The sequence below is a fragment of the Periophthalmus magnuspinnatus genome, chromosome 24 (assembly GCF_009829125.3).
Source record: "Periophthalmus magnuspinnatus isolate fPerMag1 chromosome 24, fPerMag1.2.pri, whole genome shotgun sequence".
Lineage (NCBI taxonomy): Eukaryota > Metazoa > Chordata > Actinopteri > Gobiiformes > Gobiidae > Periophthalmus > Periophthalmus magnuspinnatus.
In genome coordinates, this window is record NC_047149.1 from 11,323,597 (window position 1) to 11,345,198 (window position 21,602).

The 21,602-nt window shown below is 40.9% G+C and overlaps 2 protein-coding genes across 2 annotated transcripts; both read right to left on the reverse strand.

Annotated features, from left to right (window-relative positions):
• Window positions 1–4,709: 4,709 nt before the first annotated feature.
• On the reverse strand, window positions 4,710–6,715 carry zgc:112001 (uncharacterized protein LOC550384 homolog). The gene is made up of 2 exons (XM_033990923.2): window positions 6,147–6,715; window positions 4,710–5,878 (listed from the first exon to the last, which is right to left on the reverse strand). The coding sequence occupies exons 1-2, from the start codon at window positions 6,546–6,548 to the stop codon at window positions 5,417–5,419; spliced, it is 864 nt and encodes a 287-aa protein (XP_033846814.1). The 5' UTR covers window positions 6,549–6,715; the 3' UTR covers window positions 4,710–5,416.
• Window positions 6,716–9,026: 2,311 nt separating this feature from the next.
• Window positions 9,027–19,607, reverse strand: lrfn2b (leucine rich repeat and fibronectin type III domain containing 2b). The gene is made up of 4 exons (XM_033991168.2): window positions 19,546–19,607; window positions 14,460–14,548; window positions 10,333–11,729; window positions 9,027–10,045 (listed from the first exon to the last, which is right to left on the reverse strand). Exons 3-4 carry the CDS (start codon window positions 11,706–11,708, stop codon window positions 9,085–9,087), a joined length of 2,337 nt encoding a protein of 778 aa, XP_033847059.1. The 5' UTR covers window positions 11,709–11,729; window positions 14,460–14,548; window positions 19,546–19,607; the 3' UTR covers window positions 9,027–9,084.
• Between the last annotated feature and the right edge of the window lie 1,995 nt (window positions 19,608–21,602).

Genomic DNA, 21,602 nt, shown 5'->3' on the forward strand with positions numbered 1-21,602 from the left:
TTTCACACGGTTGCCCCCGTCAGCTGTGCATATCAACATTTCCAAATGACATCTTAAAAGCTACCTACGCAGATCAGCCTATTTGCTTGTTATGTGTTATGATCTCTCCATTTGTTTATTTTGTCTGTTGACAGCATAAGTGTCTTTGTGTGTCCTAAAAGGCACCAACAAATATTTAGCTTATTATTAATTATTATTAGTAAATAGAAGTGTGACTTTGGTGGCTATAATACATTTTTTATCTTGTATAACATTTTATGTCTGTCTGCAGGAAATAAATAAATAAATAATTGCACCTAAAAAATATTGCAACATAAACAAAGCTAGTGTACCACATGAAATGGCATACTTTGTGTCATCAAACCAGTGTATTATATAATGTAATTTATTGTTTTCATCAAGACCCAGAATAAATATGGGGAACTGCCACTTTGTCATTTAATTATTTAAGGGTAAATCAGTAATACACATTCAACAAGTAAAATATAAGCATTTTATTTTTTACTTGAATTGGGCTTTAGAGTGCATGTTAAAGAGACAGACTATATTATAGTTTATGATGTTTTTTTATTATTTACAAAATGAATCACCATATACAAGAAAGAAGAGCAGGGAATGATTGCTTTCACATATTGGCCCGAGTCAGTGGTGATTCATCTTCAATGTACTTTTCTCTTAAAATAGAATGAATACAATACATTTCCATATTTGAATATTATTGAATGCAAAGACAAATCTTTAGATCTTTGAAGGTTTACTGTAACTTTTCAAAAGTACAGTATACCATGGCTCATGATTCATCACACTCACACACTTTTTTTTGTAAAATTGACTTATGTGTGCTCTTGTCTCTGTATCCTGGGTCTGCTGAGAAGCCCAGTTAGTCACTAAGTGGATTAATAGGTATGCCGGGTTGCCCACGTACACGAGAGACACGAGTTCTTTTGACTGATGTTACTGCGTTTATTCTTCACAGTCCACACCGTAGAACTGTTAACATACAAAATAAAACATGGCTCACATTACAGATACAGTATACACAAAATTACATATAAACACATGAAAAATACGTACCACTTTGGCCTGCAAGTGGACAAACCGGTGAACTGAAACCTTTATTCTATTTCTTATTTATCTTAAACAGTGCTGCCGGGCAGGACTTCGCACGAGCGCTTAGGAAAACTGACCCGGAAACAGGAAGTAGATTTACGACCCCAAACTAAACTTACGATAAATTAAACATTTACAACACTGTTACAAATGAAAAATTATCACCATTATGATCTCATAAATAATTAATGCATACAAGAAAATTAAACGTGAAATGCAAAAAGAAAACATGCCAAGTAAACTCTGAAGTATTATGACACTGTAACAGCACCATCTAATGGTCAAAAGGTGAACTGCTACCGGTTTAGTCAACCGTTACAATAGGTACAGTGGGGAAAGAGGTCTAATCTACTTCTTGGCCCAAGAGTTATATAAAGTTTCAGAAGACCAAGTTTTTCTCATCAAGTCAGTCTCTTCCATTCAAGCAGATCAAGTGTTTTATTGTTTGGTAGCATTAAGTAGGCCTATCCAATGTGTCCCATTTTATATGTTATCATTGTCCAGTAGCAGCCAAGCTTTGGTCATGTTTGATTCCATCCAAACGGTTGGAAATGGTAGGCCTGTGCTCAGACTGTGTGCGGCGAGAGGAGTCCGTGGTTCTGGTTCCCGTTTGGCCTCTAGGTCCTTCGACCCATGGTTTGGGAAGTACTGACACCCCACATGAACTCCAATATGGAGGGGCTCTTTCATTTTGACAGAAGACAGAGCGGGCATCCTTGAAGGACACAGAGGGAATGATCTGTTCCACTGGGTTGTCTGTGGCTCGAATAATTGTCTTTGGGGAAGCAGGACGGGAAGTGCTGGACTGAGGCCTCACAGGTGGACTGGGGTATCTGTGACGCACTGGTGGACATGATGGAGGTAACCGCACTCTTGATACTGGTGGCGCTATAACAGGCAGGCTGAAAGATGCATCACCCTCGTGGGCATCAGGCCTGTCTCTCCTGAGAGGGGGCTGCAGGTTCCCTGCTGCACTTCGGATGTGAATGATTGCATGTGCCTGCTGGTAGAGACTACTGTCAGGATCCAAAGCTGCTCTCTGGCGTTGTCCCTCTTCTTGTCGGACCAGATCGCCAGAAGAGTCATTTATCAATTTTGGCTTGATACTTGCTCTGTTTGGCAGAAGTTCTACTGAAGTCTTCAAACGACTGGGTAATCCTTGTTTTTTGTTTATTGATGATAAACCACAATTGTGGTATTCTTTTTCATTTCCTGTTATGCCTTCAGTTATTTGGAAGGAATTGTCCATCAACACCTCTGGTGGGGGTGGGGGCAGGATGTCTTCATCTGGATCCTCTCTGCTATCTGTCCAGACTTGAGAACTCTCTGCTGGAGTGTTGGACAGCCTTTTACTGGTTGTCCTGATGTTATTTGATGGATTACTAAAGGAGTTGATCAGCCTCCTCACTGAGGGAGGTTTAGAGTGCTGTAGTGCAAATATTGGATTTGTTTTACTCAGTCTTTTATTTGAGCCTGCTCCAGTGATTGAGTGCCTTCGTACCCCAGTCAGATCAAGATTGATTTCGTGCCCAGCTAAAGGCTTTCTCATGACTGAACTTTCATTCACGGTTGCAGTCTGTGGTCTATGTCCGTTAATTTGCATCCTGAGCATGTTCAAAAATGGCTGGCTAGGATCTGGAGGGGATGAGTTGGACCTTTTTCGCACAAGTATGTCATCGTTTTCCTCATCAATGTCATCTTCCTCCTCTTCCTCCTCATTATGTTCATTTGTGGAGTTACTGGGTAGAATAGCGCGAACATTGACTCCCAAAGTGCTGCTCCCAGACCCAGCACTGCCCCTGTGTCTTCGTTGTCGGTCAGAGCCTGTCAGACTGTCATTCTCTCCCCCAATGCCACTGTCCTCACTGTGCAGTGCTGAATCTTCAGGGTTACTCTTCCCCATTGCGGCTGCCTCCACTTGGGCCAGAACCAGGGCTATTCGTTGCTCAGCGTTGTGCTTTGCTTTCATTTTTCCACCTAGAGCTTTGGAGAGAGATGTGAAGTACTCAACAGCGTCCTCTAAAGTAGTGTCCCCCACAGTCTGGAATGATCCCCCCACATGCCTCATCTTCTCTGTAGAGTGCCTGAGCAGTTGCTGGAGTAGATCTGGAGGTGGATCAAGCTGACAATCTTTATCGTTGCTTGATTTGAGTGCTGATATTATAGCTGGGCCCATCATGCCAGAGGGTAAAGGTATATAGTCCCCATGCTCTTTTAGCATCAACTCACCCTCCTCTGCCATCTCCTCCAGAGCCTGGTTGATCTCTTCAAAACGCAGGATGAGAGCAGACATCATGGGCTGAAGGGAGAGCTGTGTCTGTGCAGCCTGGTCCAGCAGTTCTAGTAAACTTTCAAATTTAGAGATGTTTGGATTGAGAAAGTTATAGGCTGCCTGGTGGGCCCTCACCATGTGCGGGGAGAAGTCCACTTTAATGATGGAGGACTTTCTCAACTTTCCGTTAAATCTTTGTTTTTTCTTGTTTCTGGATCTTCTCTGTGTTCCCTTTGCTTCATCTGATTCTTGGACTTCGGTGATTGTTTCAGGTACCATCACATCCATCTCATTTTCCTTGATATTGTTTTTGGAGTCAACAACAACAATCTGGCAGTCTTGGTTCGGAGCATATTCTTTGCTGAGGGGTAGAGGCATACTTTCCTCCACTTTATCTTTTTCTGCTGGTCCAGCGTTGACACGATGCTGTGCGGTTTCCTCCAATGGAGCATTTTCCAGGGTCGAGCCATTGTCTGGTTTAGAGAATAACTTTCCTTTGGATGGCGAGCACCCCATTGTGGGAAAACTAAAAGTCCAGTTTCAGTGTCTGACACACAGCTCCTGAAGAATAATAAGACACCTGTAACCTGCTGGGGAAAGCTTAGTGAGGGAGGCTGGGATAAAGCGGATTGAGGGATTTGTTCCTCTGTAGCGCAGATGGCTGAGGTAGCTCTACACACACTTCAGCTCCAACAGGTTGGACCATAAGCCTGCCCGATAATCAGCTGCTGTTTTTAGATGCACTCACTTCAACAGCTGAAGTCTCTGTCAATAATTAGGTGACCAATAACAGAAATCTGGGACAAAACAAGAATCCAGCTGCCCAGGTTCCCTTTTGTTTTACATTATAGGACAGTAAATTGCAAATATAAATTTCAGTTAAAACTGTAATAAAGGCCCCTTGCAACCTTTGTAACCACGAACAAACACCTTTCACTGATCTTATCTTTTTTATCTTATCATTTTAATCACTTCTCTTATTAATGTTTACATTTTAAACGGATCTTGCTCATAACTTTAATGGATAACTACAGTGGAACTAAGGCATTAACACTTATTCGTCAGTACATGCTCTATTTGAGTGTAATATCTGGTATATGGCCTTTTAGCAATTATGTTTCATGACTTCACTGAGTCTACAGGCCGGAACACACAATGGACACAGGGGTTCCTACAGTGAATATAGCATAGCATTATACTAACATTGCCATGATGTCCAGTCCTGGGGGACTCTTTTTCTGCTCTGGGTAAAAATAAAAATGGATACTTCCTGTTATAAATACAATGAAACAATACCACCACACAAACCTTAAAACGGGGACTTAATTGAGTAATTTCATGAATGGTACCATGCTGTAAATGTCCAAAGCTGAAATCCACTCCTTCTCCCTGAAGATAGGATTGTTTAATAAGTGTTAGTGGTGTGCACACAGAATACAGAATGCAGGTTATGCAGTTCACTGAAATTTTAAAAAGCATTTCTCAAGTCATGGTTCACTTGAAGACCGTACATCAAAATTGCATTATTAGGTATTTCAAGAAACCTTATGGTATGCACAGTGCTCACACAATCCACTCTCACTCCATATAACTCATTCAGTTAAAAAAATAAAATCAGTTTTAAAAGGCATTTAATTGGAAGGCATCCTGACTTGGTATAAAGAGTTTTTAGTGTATTGTAAAGGTTTAGTTTTGAAATTAAATCGAAGAGGGTGTTGAGATAAACAGTAGTAGACAGAACCTGACATGTGTATCTAACTCTGTATGTTGGTATGGTTTAGTTGCTTTTTAGATTCAAATGTGTGGTCCTGGTCACAGAGGACCAAGCTCCCTGATTGGTTATTGTCATTTCACACGTTTTAAAGCACCTTTGACCAGTGTACAACACAGAAACATAATTAACAGTTAAACCACAGCTTATAACAGCTGTGTTAATTAATGTCCTTGAGTTTGACCAGATTTTTAAAAAAATATCTGGCTTAAAGTCCTTTTACATTACTTTACTGCCCAGGTCTGTATTGCTCATCTTTACAGTTACAGAGTCCTGTCATTACACTGGGGAGGACCACAGCACAGTCCAGGAGGTTTAAGAGAGGAGGGGATGGGTAGCTGGAGCAGGCTGTCAGAGAAGGTGGTGGGGCTGAGCTGCTGCAGGACAGTCTGCATGGCACTGAGTAGAAGGGGGGCTGGCCTGAACCCTGCAAGGTACTCCACAGCGTCATGCCCTAGGGCTCGTCTCCAGCGATGGGGCTCTGTACGTAATGCCTCCCGCAAGTGAAATTCCACCTTGGGCATGAACATGAGGAGTGTGTCCAGACAATGGCGCCGTCCTCTGCTAGCCTCCTCACAGTCTTTGAGCGGCACTAGCAGGACATCCAGAGGGGTCCAGCCTTGGGCATCAGGGACCGCTGGGGACACACCACTGCCCAACAACAGCAGCAAAGCTTCAGGACGGACCAGCTCACAGGCCAGATGCAAGGGGGTCCGACCATCGCCCTGCAGATCATTAAATCGTTAAGTTATGTAGCCTATGTATCCAGGACAAGACAATAGCTACATTTAGACCTAATAAACATTGGTTTAATCAGGTAAGCCTGTCATATATCAGTCAATGTCAGTATGAGAGCTACAGGCAACAAAAATAGGCGACTGCCTAGGTTTGCCCGTAATGTAGAATGGGTCATGTTTGTCTATTCTTAACATCTAACATTTAACAATTTAATGTAAGCTATTCAAATGAAAACCAAAATTGGTGTGTTCGCACCTGTTGGTCACAGCCGTCTCTGACAACAGAGGAGCCGCTGGGGAGCCGGTGAGCCACTTGCAGGATGAGACCTAGGATGGAGTGCCTGTCATAACGGACGGCTAGAGACAGGTGCGGGGCTGGTGTAGGGCAGCTGCAAAATCGCTCTCCGGGATCCACCAGCGCCTCTTCGGGGAAGTGTGACAATAAATACTGGGCATAAGCCTGGTGGTCGTGCACAATGGCGTAAAGCAGCGCCTCCGAGGGACTGTACGTTTTCTGAGAGTTGTCCTCGTCGTCGGGGCAAAGGGCCAACATCGTCCGCATATCCTCCAGCATCCACACGGGCTTCAGGTCCCGCACTGCGCGGTAGAACAACAACGACAAACAGCGGCGCTGTTCTAGGCACACGACTGAAGACATGGCGTCCTCCCACGGTCGGTCACTACCGTCACTGTGGCTCCAGGTGAAGGACAGCGGGTCCCCACCACAACACCATGTCAGGCAGGCCTCCTCTCAACCTGTGTACAGTATCAGTCCATCCGACCCACATTCCGATACTACACTGGCAGCTGCCATCCGCAGGTTTGTAGTGCGCATGCGCGATGATTCAGGTTTAGGCATGTTCCCAAATGCGGCACTGTCTCAATGTAATAAAGATCAAACGTCACAAGGTGGCAGCAGTTGTCCACTGGTGAGTTAATAGAAGCCTGACTCTGGCTAGGCTGCTATGGATTGCAGTTTAGAGTCAATAGAATAAATAAATTCTGCGACTACACTTGGTAATCTACTTATCTTTTAAGTGTCATCGTCTTCATAAGCCTTTTAATTTATAATAGGCTGAAGCAAAATCAGGCCTATTTGCACGAACACACATAGGTTATATTCTACACCCAATGCACATGTATACATGTTTAGTGATATCAAGTTTTTCCAAGTACTAAATACATTATCTAAAAAACCCACTGTAAAGAGTTTGAATTCTAATGTCAGCAAAGTAAACAATGAAAGATGAACCTACCCACTTTTCAAATTTATGTGTGCAATTTTGACCATTATTACACATAGAATTCCTTATTTCCATATAAAATATTAAATTATGATATTTGCTGTTTGTAAATAAACTACAGACAAGTATGTACTAATGTCCTCTATGTAACAATAAGCCCTACTATAAACACAGGAGATGCTTGTATTGAGGTTTAATATTTTGTAACATTGCGTGTTAACAAACCCAAGTCTCTTAAATCATTGTCTTGATGTTGGATTGTTTTTCCCAAGCCACTGTCCTATGTGTACCATAACAGATAAATCAAAAAATATATAAAATAACATGACTTCACTATCACTAATTTGGCAATGAATAATTACATATAAAAAATAAGCAGTTACAGAAGTGAAGGATGATGCCTTTGAGCACAGCATCCACATACAACTTCCGTACGCACCTTACATTTTTATAAAAGCATCACATTTATTTAAATAGATATACACTTCACCAGAGAGTCAGAGGTAACTGCATCCAAAGGTCTGTTCATTTTAGCATAAAATGAATCAATTTTCTTGTTTTAAAACAAAAGTAGGGTGACCAGACATGTGAGACAAAGCGTGAAAATTAGGGACGTCTTATTGTTTTATATATATAAATATATATGCCTAAACATTTTTGTCTCATTTGTGTGTGTGTGTGTGTGTGTGTGTGTATATATATATATATATATATATATATATATATATATATATATATATATATATATATATATATATATATATATATATATATATATATATATACACACACACACACACATATATATACATATATATATGTGTGTATATATGTGTGTATATATATATATATATATATATATATATATATATATATATATATATACATACATACATACATACATACATACATACATACATACATACATACACACACACACACACACCCCCACACACACACACACACACACACACACAAATGAGACAAAAATGTTTAGGTATATATATTTATATGTATAAAACAATAAGACGTCCCTATATATACTATAAAACATATAAACATATATGCCTAAACATTTGAAAAAGACGCTGTCCTTCATTTTGGCCAATATTTTACTAAAACCCAGGAACAAAAATAAAGACTGTTAAATCGAACATTGGACAGGACAGCCTGCCGTTTGTGCAGTTTGAGTGTGTGCATTGTCAGTATTTTAACAATAAGGCTCGTTCAGCAGTGGGTAAATGCAGAAGGTTTATTTTTATAGGGTCAAGGTCATACGTTGTCATATAAGCGGCACCTTAACATGCATAAGCGGCGCGGGAACGTTCCTGAGTTTTTTCAGGACCGCAGGTAGCTCCTCACAGAGGGGGATATGTGAGCAGACAGAGCTCTATACGTCTGCTGATGAAAATGAAGTTTTTGCTGCTGACAGTGTAGACACAGCGGACACAGCCCCAATTTGCGTGATGCGGGATTTAAGTTGAAAATGCTGTGCAGTCCCACACAAAGCGGGACATCTGGTCACCCTATACAAAAGTAACACATGAAATGTTTTCAGTTAACATAAAGCACAGAAGGTCACAAGTGTACTTTTTGTCCGTCCTAAGGTGCAGTGAATAGAGAGGGCATACAGTGTTTAACTAAATACATTTCCAACTCATTGTTTGAGGAAACAGTTGTTTTTGTGAGACAAAAAGGTAAAAAACAGTCATTGTGTATAAAATTAGGTATCAAAGAATGTTGCCCAAATAAAACAGAAAAATATTAGAAATGAAGAAATTGAATTAAACATTAAAAACAAAGAAATTATAAAACTTGAGTACACCTGTATTTACACATTTGCAGCAAAATTATATATGACAGCTGCTTTAAATAGCATTTTTAGCATTTTTCTTCAGCGCCTCCCTCTGGTCTCTCTGCACAAGCACAAATCAGAAACTGCTCTGTGGACTACACAGTACTTTCCAAAACCCAGTCAGCACTGTCAGGAGAGCTTCCACTGCCCCCAGGGTCTCCCTCATCCTCACTCTGGAGCAATGTGCCATTCACTGACATGCTCCTCTTAGTCCAGATGCGACTGATGCGACGTGGCCGGCTAGAGCGCCGGGTGCCTGCACCTGAGTCCCCCATGTCAAAGGATTGGCTGCGCCTGGGCCGCTCCAAAGGCAGCATGAGCAGCCTGCTGAGGCGGGAGTCCAGTGTCCGTCCAAGCAGCGGCTCCTGCTCTAGAGGGTTAGTAAGTCTTACAGATGTGCCGCCAATGGCTGCAGTGTCCCGAGGCTGTCCCCCTCGTAACTCCATAGCAGTGAGGGCGCCAAGCAGATGGTCTAAGTTGTGCCTGGGCTTAGGGGCCGCAGACCTCCAGATGTGGGCTAGCGTGCTGTTGGGGCTATTGGAGCACCCAGGCATAGAGCCAGAGGAGGAGGATGAGGAGGTGAGACTGCTCTGCAAAGAGCCACATTTAAACTGCACCACCTCATCTCGCAATGCCACTGCTACCTTTTCCTTGGGTCCAGAGGGATCTGGAGCTCGGGATTGGGGTAGAAGCAGTCCATTTGGCCCCAAACGGCCCCCATTTGTCTGTGAGTGCATGTCTGTAAAACCACTCATCTTTCCCAGGGGCTCACCCTCCGTTGCCTTGTACCTCACCATAAGGATGACAATGAAGACCAGCAGTGTGGCCACGATGACCCCTCCCACCACCAGGATCATGGTGCCCCCCAGCAGCTGACTGGGCAAGGCCTGGCACTGTGGATACTCATCCAGGGTGAAGAAGTTTGTGCAACCCACAACGTTGGTTGCTGTTAGTGTGGTGGCTGTATCATCCCAGGCCGCCAGCACACATAGATCATAGCGTGTCCCAGAAACCAGATTGGTAAGGAGGAATGACTGAGAGGAGGGAGGGATCATTCTGAGAAGAGAGAAAACTGGTCAGGGCAGAAGGTTTTATATAGAACAGCTAATAAAGTACATAGTAAATGTTAACTGTGAATAATTAAACCAATTCTGATACCACATCATGCTGATGCCACAATATTACAATCAATTATGTACCAGATGCAGAAATAGATCTGAATGTTCTAAGTGAAATACTGAAATCATCTAGAATGGTAACACAAGATTATTATCTGAGCATACATTATGTGGTAGAAAGCCCAAGAAGTTGCATATTTTCATTACAACATATTGCAGTGGTACCTGTAGATGAGCACCTCGTCATCAGAACAGTTGTATTGAAGCTGGTACATCTTCACTTTGGGGGCCGCGTTACTGACTATCCAGGTGACCAGCGCTGACACTCCTGTCACCTCTGACACACTGACCTCCTTCTCAGCAGAGGTCTTTGGGGCCCCTTTGCTGACCCTGGTGGTGCTTGTGATGTCAGAGAGGCGGGACTTGGGCTGTGCAGGTTGCCCAGTGCCGTTACTGAGGTGTGGAAGCTGCACGATGGACACTTCTACTGGTGCTGTGGACTCCCCTGCCACATTGGCCGCGATGCATGTAAAGGTTCCGTAATCCTTGGAAGTGGTGATAGTGATGCTCAGAGTGCCATTGGCATACACGGTGGTTCGGGAGGAGTTTCCAAGGAGACGGCCATCTGGAGCGAGCCAGTGGATGATAGGGGTGGGGTCCCCACTGGCCTCACAGCGTAAACTTGCAGTCTGGCCTTCTAAAACCAACATTCTGTGAGTATGCTGCATAATTAAGGGAGGCTGACACGTGAACTCCTCTTCTTTTAAATTCCAAAAGTAGCGGCCCTTCAGGTTGGGTGGAGAGGCGCAGGTTTCTAGATCATCATCTCTGTCCAGCCTTCTTAGCCATAGAAGTTCACAATTGCAATGCAAAGGGTTCCCTCCGAGACTCAGGGACAGCTGTGGAGCATAGGGCGTGGTCAGGGTCATGGAGTCCTGAGCGCGGGCAAAGATGGGGTCTGGAGGCAGTTTCTGCAGACGATTAGAGGTCAAGTCCAGTCTAGCTAATCTCTCCAAGTCCTTAAAAGTTCCTTCTGGGATGTAGTCCAGAAGATTGTGGTCTACACTCAGCTGATGAAGGTTGATCATCTGCCGAACAGAGTCCCAGGGCAGAGACATGAGGTTATTGTAGGAAAGGTCCAAGTCTTCCAAAGCAGGTGCCATGTCCTCAAAGGCCTTGTCATGTATTCGACTCAGCTGGTTGTTGTTGACAATGAGGTGCTGAAGGTTGATCAGTCCTCGAAGATCATCTGGACCAAGTTCTGTCAGACGGTTGTTGTCCAAATGAAGTGAGCGCAGTGTCTCCAGGTCCCCAAAAGAAAAGGGCTGTATGTAGCTGATGGTGTTCCGAGACAGAGTCAGGTCCACCAGGTCTGTCATGTTGGCAAAGTCCAGCTGAGTGATGCGAAGGATGTAGTTCCCACCAAGGCGCAGCTCCACTGTCCCGCGGTCAATGTCCGGAGGCACAAACAGGAGTCCTTTAGACGGGCATAGTGTCCCCAGGGACTCAGACAGATTCTGACATGAGCAGTACTTGGGGCAGGCTTCTGTGGTCATTGCTATAGCTCCAAGCAGCAGCAGGCACCACAGGAGGCGCTCCATGGCCCAGTCATACACACCGGCCTGTGGAGGGACACACATGTGAGAAAATTTCCATTGTAGGCTGCAAACATTTTACTAAAGCTAACTGCTGAAAAAATAAATAGGACTGTCCTGAGAATACAGAGCAAGACACACAAGAAATTATAGTGGACAGCTTTATATATTTACATCTAGTCTCAGATGGTACAGTGTACCATCTCTTCCAGCTGTGTTTGTGTTTATATGAAGCAGGCTAAATGCCATATAACAAAATACCTATTACTCAAATAAATAAGTAATAGAAATATGTTGGGTGAAATGATTGTATGTGTACTTGCCATCAGGTTGATAAACAGGCAGGTTTTGAGTGTTAGCCCATAATACAAATGTACTACTTTATATAATTGATATTCATGTTTCAGATTAACATAGTATTAACATGTTTAAATGATAAGCATATCTTCTGTAAACATGAGGAAACAATTGATTTATTGGGATCCCTCCATGGCCCCCTAAAGTAATTTTCATCCTCTTTGTAGCCTCTACCCCCATATCAAGGATCTTCATATGGACTGAGCATAACATTTCCTATGGTGGCCGTGAAAGGTTCAGTTTCTGTCAGAGTCGGTTGAATACAGGCGATTCGCCCTGTCCTCAGCATCAGTGGTGTGTAGAGCATTAACAGCAGTGGTGTGAAAAAGCTGTGGATTATGTAAAAGTCTGACACTGATACAGTCCCAGACACTCCACACAGTAGGTCTAAAACCCCGCCCGCTTATTGTTCTGCACTGCTGGCTTTGGGTTCAGTCATATGCTCAGGAAAAAGTTATTTTTAGCATGTCACAAAGTGTATTGTGTTTTTAGTAAAAAACAGATTAAGAAAGACATGATCCTCAAAAGAGCTTGATAAGAGCACTGAGACCAGTTTGTTATGGATAACACTGTTGATGAAAAAAAGAGAGCACCTGTTATTACTCTTTATATGTAACCATTCACTTGTTCAAGCGTCAGCTTGAGGCAACAGCAGTGGAGTTTCAGTGGATAATCATTTTAAAGTGGAGAATATTCCAAAGCAAAGCAGGTGCTTATGCGACTGGCACTGAGAACTGAGCTGGTGAGTTATTATGCTAATACAAGGTGTAAAGGCATCATTATCATGTGTCTGTCTTGTTATCCAAGAGAGCCCTGCAGGCTGAATTGAGTTCCTGCTTGGATTTGTACCTGAGAGCTGTCCTCCCACTACCCATGCTTCACCTGTTCTCACAATTGGCCTGTTATTTGCCAAATCATCATCAAAAAAAAAAAAAGGCTGTATTTGTTCAGGTGGATTAGTCATGGTTTGAGCTGATGACGACAGTGGTCATATGGCAGCCGCTCAGACTGCAGGAAGACAACTCTGACTGAGATATGCACTGCCTCTGCCACATAGAGATGTCAAATGCCATTTTTATGAATACTGAGAGACAACTGAAAGACTGATAATACTGTTTTGTGAGCACAAAATTCAATCCTCTGATTTTATTCCAATTCCGTATTGTCACAATCGAAGTAACATTGAAAAGAAGTCTAATGTGCCGTGTGGAGAGGTTTATTTAGTCTTGCATCTGTCTCTCTAGTGACTGTTTCAAGTGTAGTGAGTTAGTGAGTATTCATAATTTGATTAATGGCAATGCAGCTAGTTGTGCAGTTTACTGGCCTAAAGTAGCATAGAGGAGTGTCTCTTCCTCGAAGTCTGGTTATTCCCACTAGATCAAAACAATTTGAATCATTAAGAGTAATTCTACTGGGAAATATTTCAATATTTATGAGGTTCAGAAACATAAAAGAGTAAGGAAGGAAATATAAAGAAATATTACAAATTATTTTTACACTAGGCGGCAGAATATAAAATACAGGAGTTATTTTTAGTCCATAGTATCAAGGCTATTTGAATTCTCCAAGCTTACTTTTGAATGAATTTAGTAGAGCTGACAGGACAAGAGCATATGCCACTGTTGCATAAAAAAGTGGATAATTAATGTCTGCGTTTGTACTGTCACATTAGTCACCGCTGGAGAGGAGATGATAGCAAGGACTAGTTGCAGCTAACGTTAAAGCCTCAGCCATTTTGTTTGCATGGCCCAATCTAACTGTGTCTTTATGTCTTCCTGTGTGGACTATGTCTCCACTGATTTTAGGCTGTGGTTTACTCTATCCCAGTTCATCCAGGGAATTGCTAACACGATTCTCTTCAGGCCTGTTAGCTCCGAAAAGTTAATCTATTTTACAGTCTGTTGACAGAGCTGCTCAGATGGGAAATGTGTGTCTACAATAAAAATCCCTGAATGCATGTAACCCGCCTTCTTTCAAGATACATAATTTAATTTAAAAATCTAATAATGTTTTTTTTTCTGTCAGTGACATATTGTGATTGTGGTTCAATTTGCATTTTATGAAAAAAAATGTCTAAGAGCAGCTAGCACTGAGAACTGAGCTGGTGAGTTAAATTGCTAAACTAATTCAACAATTCCATTCTTTTCAGAATATTTTGTAGAGATCTATGAACAGGATATTTTGTTCTTGGAAATTCCTAAATAATTTTCTATTTTGAGATAATTCCACCTACTCAGTTTTGATTCAACTACAATATTTTGTGCTGTCCTAATACATGCACAGTGTACAGGGAAACAGAACAGCAGTTTACTGTAAAATGAATTTTCTCTCTCACGCTAGGCAGCAGAAGGATGATTGAAAGCTTACCCCAATGTTTTGTATTGGTAACAGAGTTCATACCTGAAGTGTCCTGTCTCTGTGCCATAGGTTCCATAGGTTCTCTCCAGGTCAGTGTCCCCACTTCCTCACCAGTGAGACAAACTGAGTACCTGCAAGGCACAGGATTAGATCGAGGTTAGGCAACACGTTTGAGTAAAATGTAGTTAACATAATTATATTTAAGACACGTGTTTAAAAAAAGTGTATAATTTTACTTCCTGGTTGGACAAGGGACATAAAATGTACAACAACACCATCATTATTATAATTCATTTTTAAATTATCAGAAAAAAAATTGTTCCTCGTGTGTAAATTGTCCATGCATTTTGGAGAGAATTTTGTGTATTAACAGGCTAGGGGGTTTCTTTGTAGAAGGAAACAATACTTCCTGTGTTTTACAACTTTTATTTGAAACTGACATTTGACTGATGTAAAACTGTGATGAATATTTGAACCAATGTACTACTAAAATTACAAAAACATATGCACTTTAAATATAAGGTTGTTGGAGAAGACACAACTGAGATTGGAAAAAGTTATCTTCATTTACATTTCCCCAAAGACAGTTCAGGATCAAAAGTTAGAAGGATTGTTTATAAAAAAAAAAAAGCCCTGTTTGGTCAGAGCATGTCTGATTTCCCGTTAGGCCTTGAAGGCACTTCAAAATAAAAAATTCAGCAGTACTTAAAGGCTCTTGTTTTTCTTGGTGCTGAATTATGACCAGCTCTAACCCTGCTCCACACTTTGCTCCCATTAAATATACGGCTCATTCCTGCTGTTTCCGTTCATATTTCACTAATGCACATCTAATGGGGGCATCTTTAAGTACCTACACACACACACAATTCCATTTAAGCCTTTCCGGACCTCTCTGTTGTCAAATCGTCATTCAGTGTTTCTCTTTAGTTTTTTATCAGGCAAAGACCCTGGAACTTTGAAGAAAAACACATTTTCTTTCATTTAACACCCATAATAACACAAGTACAATTCACCTAACAACAATCTGTATTTTACTTATATTAATGCAACTCGGCAACCTGTTACCAGCAGTGGGCAGCCACACAGATCTTGAGCTACGGCTTGATCACAGTGAAATATATGTGCTGAATGATTTTGCTTATTATGCATGTTGTGTTTTGATTTTTGTTTGTTTTTGGCTTTGAGGAAAGCCAAATACCTGAAATTAACTTTTCTCCCTCCAATACTTGATGAAAATGTAATCCTGATCTGATCCCATGTGGCAATTTGGCTATTTTGGCAAATTCTTTCTGCTAAACCTTCTAAAAATGTATAAGTGCTTGAACTATAGCCTCTACAGAACAATCCTACAACAGCTCTCTAACATCTTAAGATTCAGTACTTCTCAGTTTAATGCAGCTTTATGCTAAAAAAAAATAAAAAAATCTCTCTTTTCCCCACCCACTCCTTCGACTGGCCAGCTCAGAGTGAGTGACAGGCAGATTTTACCAGAGTGAAATGTGAACTCTCAGAAGAAGCTGATCGCTTTAATTACCTCTCAAATATAGTAGCTGAATTGTGATGAAACAGAAAAATGGTAATGTATTATTATTATTTTGGAATATCATTCACTAACCCTCCCCTGCGTACATACACAGTGAAACCCTTTAATAATAATAACGGTAATGGTGGTTATAATAAACATAAAGGATTTTAGTGATTAAGTGTCAAGAGCTATAAGCATACGCTGTAATGTGCTGGTGTTGTTGTGAAGTCTGCCTCAGAATAGAAGAAGACTGAGGGAACTAGTCCTTAGTCGCTCCACTTCTGGGAAGATGGTGCTTTTATTGAGTGTTTGCAATGGAACTAGTAAATATTTAAACACTCTTCAGTGCCGTGTATGGGCCCCAGTGCGCCCATGATGGCAGAGCGACACAAGGCCTACTCTACTCAAATATGGATTCAAGACAACAGAGGAGGCTGTGCTTTTGCTCATGTGAGTGGGAGATTCATAAGTAGCAGAGAACGGCTATTTAATATAGCTGCTGCTCAAACAAAAAATTTTTTCCCACCCACCTCTCCCATTGGTTGGATAGCGTGATAGTAGGATTTTGTATAAGTGATACTGGGATTTTTGTCACAGTGAAGCATATATATATATATATATATATATATATATATATATATATATATATATATATATATATATGTATATATATGCTTCACACACACACATATATATGTATATATATAGATAGATAGAGATATAGAGATATAGATATAGATATATATTATTTATATAAATTACTCACCCCTCAGAAATAGTGAGAAAATTGCATACAGAGGATCAATACATTAATTGTTCTATTGCTCTACTCCAGGGGTGTCCAAACTTTTTTCATGAAGGGCCGCATATAAAATCACAGACAAAGCCGAGGGCCGACTGAGGGCCATAGACTGGTCGCCAGTACAGTGAATACTTCAAATGTGTGTTATTATTACAAGTTAGACTGAACCGCTAGACCTTTATTCATGCTTACATCCTCAATGGGACACATTAAATATTTGATAAGGGCTTGTTAAAGCAGATTTTCAGAAATATACAGTAAAAAGTACTGTTTAAAGAAATACAGGCTAATTCACCTGGAAGCTTGAGGGCCAAGAAAAATTGGTCTGAGGGCCGCATTTGGCCCCCGGGCCGCAATTTGGACATGCCTGCTCTACTCCAACAGATTTTGAGTTAAAATCTTTTCAGAATGAAACTGCTCTGTAAGAAACACAGTGTCTCAGTGTCATGGCACACTGATATAGCAATTAGATTTTTTCAGAAAGCTTTATAATGGTGACCAAAGACAGAATGGGACGAGCACTGTTATAAAATACTATAATGATAAAGTGCACCTCTGTATATTTTATTGTTATCATCAACTGTGTGAGACAGACAGAGAGAGTAGCTTGAAGAGGAATTTCCCTAAATGATTTTTATTAAACATTTTAATTTGCTAAACATGAACTGACTGCTTAGAAATGTTTATTATAGAAAATAAAATCACAAACTCAAGCTAAATCAATGTTATTGTGTGTTTATTACACTGACATGAGTGATTTAGCTACTAATAGGCTACAACAGGCTACAACATCTGCACATCAGTAACAGTGTTTTTGCTATTTCATAAATTTGGCGAAAGGCGAAATCTATGCAGTCTATACTCTTTAAAATCACATCTATGGCAGGTAAGGGTCATTAATGTTTAATCTGATTTGTTTTAAGATGAATGATTGTCTACGATTTCATTTAATGACAAAAAACTCCAAAAGCGGACTCTGTGCAATGCATTACCACTAATTCACCAGTGCCAATATGACATCCCTGTCAAATGTAGGCACATGGGTGCAGGAGCTCTATATGCAGAGATTGCCAAAGCTGTATGCTCTGTGTTGAAAGAATGGCAGAGTTATTTAGATTAGTAAATGTTATTTAACGCAGACAAAATGATGAATGATGGTGATGATAATGAACACTAATGACTGAGTAAAAAGGCTGCATTGAAGAATGTGAGTGTGGCTGTTGTTGTTAGTTTACTGCAAAAGTGTTACAGCTTCCTTGGGATCATTAGTGTGTTGTACCAGTGCAAAGGTGGTTATATTTTTTAACAAGTTTGATCACATCTACACAGAGCATTGTGGGTTATGTAATTTTCCCTGTAGCTGTAGAAGCACTTGTAAACAAACTCTGTGTTAAAAATATCTGCACAAGTGCGTGCTCTGCCGTTTTTTTTGTGTCTTCATTAAAAGCTAAGTTTCAACCACCACGCTCTGACCCACTTGGAGCCGCTCAGGCTGCATTCTCCAACAACCAACATGATGTGAATAGTTAGTGTTGTGGCGCAATGACACCACTCAGAGGAAGTCCTTTTGGGTTTTCACACAAACTCACACAGGAACAATAAACGTTGGCCTGGATGCAAAAGCCTAATCTTATAGTTGACTGAACCAGTCTCACACTTTTATCAAACATCCATGTCCATGTCCATACGTGCAAATAAGACTCTACACTACACTACACAAGAGTATCTGACTTCAACCAGGAGATAAAGCTGTAGATAAAACCAGGAGATAAAGCTGTTTTTAGACTCTGCTCAGAGATTTGGAGCAACTATCTTTGCCAAAGAATCAGCTGGTGCTAATTAGACAACAGCACAGTCTCATTAAGGACTGTTTCTCTGAACTTTGATGTTATTCAAGGCTATTTTTTTCTCCAGGGGTGTTCTACAGTGAAATTGAAAGAAATAGGCCACTGAAACAACTAAGCGGCAGCCGCTGCTCACACAGGCACAGCTTCAGTGTCAGGGGTCTCAGACCACCAGGTCACCTCGTTCTGACTGGTCAGTCCGATTGAGAGACCTGAGTCCTCACACGGGGAGCAGTGTGTGTGTGTCTGTGTGTGCTGTTTAGGTTGCTCCCATCCCAACATTCACAGGAAACTCGTGTGACAATGTAAGCCACATTAGACCTTGAGGATGGGGCAGTTCGCTCCAGCAGCCAAACTGTTGGTTTGTGTTAGCTTTTACTAGGCTGCATTTAGCCATCCATCTCCCAATTAGCTGCTGCTCCCGGCGAGAGGAAACACAATATCTATCCATTATGTGTGCTGGCAGGAGACAGCCGACCCCACAGGGAAGGCCTTTGCTCAATTTATTATAGTGATAGGCCATACTCCTGTGAGTGCAGACAGTGCACTGAGCACAGTGAGGCCCAGCCAGCCTCTCAGAGCAGCCCCTAAATAACAGCAGATTACAGCCTGAACAAACTGCAGCAGCTGAGCTAACAGGTAGGAAAACATGTTCGCAAACCATTTTCTCAATAATACACATTTTCAATAATATGCATTTGAATCTATATATGTTTCTAGAAAATCTAAACTAACAGCTGTTGTCTAATGTATATTGAGCGGTCCGCATGTTTGAAAAACTAGAGGAACTAGAAATAAGGCACCATCAAGTTGGTTTACAATGTAAATGTTCTTCTGACTCCCCCTGTGTTGTCGATGTAAATGTTCTTACATTTAGAAATGACCTGTTAGAAGAATAGCTATTGTCAAGGCAATTTGTAAAGGGAATCTAAATAAACAAACAAACAAAACATTCACCTTTTGAATCTTGAGCTGAGTTTACAGGAGCACAGCTGTTCAGCAAGCTCCACAGCCATCCCTGCAACACACAACAAGAAGTGAGGTTTCATAAAAATATCCATTAGCTTTCAGCAACTTGAGCTTTGGACAACAGTAGCTCAGTTGTTAAAGTGTTTGCCCACTGATTCAAAGGTTGATATAAACATAATCGGTTGAGTGGTCAGATTCACTGACCCACAGGTTATTCCAGTTCACACAGATGAATACTGTCATCGGGCCAAAGACACTACCCATCTTGCACCCAGTGTCTGTGTATGGATGAATGGGTGAGTGGTTCTTTGACACAAAGTATTTTGAGTGCCATGAAGGTGGAAAAGGGCTGTGCAAAAAGTCTGACCATTTAAGTTGGTAAAGATAGAAGCATGAAACTGTTAAAAACAACATGGCAGGCCTCAATAGATTTAGTGCAGGTAAAGTGCTGCGGTCGGGTGGATGCAGCTTCCCCTGAGGACATCTGCAGCATGTCATTTTCACACCATGTGACTGTTCATTCTGTTCATCTATTCACATCACAAATGGCAGTGATTGGGTGATTTATACACATCAGAAGACATTTTGAAAGGGCCAGACCCTCTGCAGAACCAGAGTAAAAATACTCAGTATTATTACAACATATTTATGTACACTATTGCCACATACATAAGCACATGACTAAGTATTTTTAGTCATATAACACCAATGATTGTTTGAACTGATAAACATACAGTTCCTTACGCAACATATATATATATATATATATATATATATATATATATATATATATATATATATATATATATATATATATATATATATATATATATATATATATATATATATATATATATATATATATATATATATATGGGGGGGGGTGAGTGTGTGTGGGTGTTGTATTTATAGATAGATAGATAGATAGATAGATAGATAGATATAGATAGATATAGATAGATATAGATAGATAGATAGATAGATAGATAGATAGATAGATAGATAATCTGGAGCCAGATTCCCCTGAACACATGCAGGTGTCTAAACAATGACTCCTATTGCACCTCTCACTTAAAGCACTCCTGCTTGAGTTGACAGTGAGATGCCAGAGCTGAGCTAAAAATATCCGCTGTGCTTTCTTTTCTAAATCCCACATTTGAGTCCCCCTTCACACACAGTAGGGTTGGTGGTTTGGACAGTGAGTATGAGTCACCCACCCACCGCACAGCAACTGCACATGTCAACACTAACGCACATAGCTATACAATAGCACCTAGAAAGGCACCAATCCAAATGTTCTGTCCCAATAAAAATACTGAGTCTTTGGTATGTGCAGGAACCCAATGCAAATTGGTATTAATCGAGTATTATTTTTTATCACCAACAGGATCATCTGCAATTACATGAACGTAACTTCTTAGCATATCTGAAAACGTAATGGTCAATGTAAATGTTTGCTTGTTTTTATGTTTGTAAAAAACCTTTTTACACGTTGACTGGAAGAAGCGGTTACCTCTAAATTCAATCTTTTTAAATTCAGCATTAATCAGTGTTACTGTTCCCAATACATTAGTGCATGGAGAAGTGAACTGCCCAATCAGGGAGGTCCTTGGGAGTTAAACTCAGGGTTAGAGGAACATGCTCTGGACCAGGTCAGGTTCAAAGAGTAAAGTTTGGATTATTTCTGCATGTACATTCTACATGGAAGCAAGCAGAGAAAATTTTATAGTCTGTGTTTACACTATGGGTCATGCAGCAGATAGTAGAAGAGGTTACATGGATTCAGAATGATGCTCATTTCCACACGGACCATCCACATAGTTACAAACTTGTCTTGGTGTTACTGACGGATGACCAATGACGATGTATAAATTAAACCAAGCTTAAGTTACTGTGGTGACTGAAGGCTAACTCTTAAACAGAAAACTGCGTTGGCCTCTTTTCAGGGCTTTTCAAAAGACTGGCTGTTTTACTATTTATTTATTTATATGACAGAAGGCAATGTGACTCATTTTATCTACAAACTAATCACAGACAGAATTGAC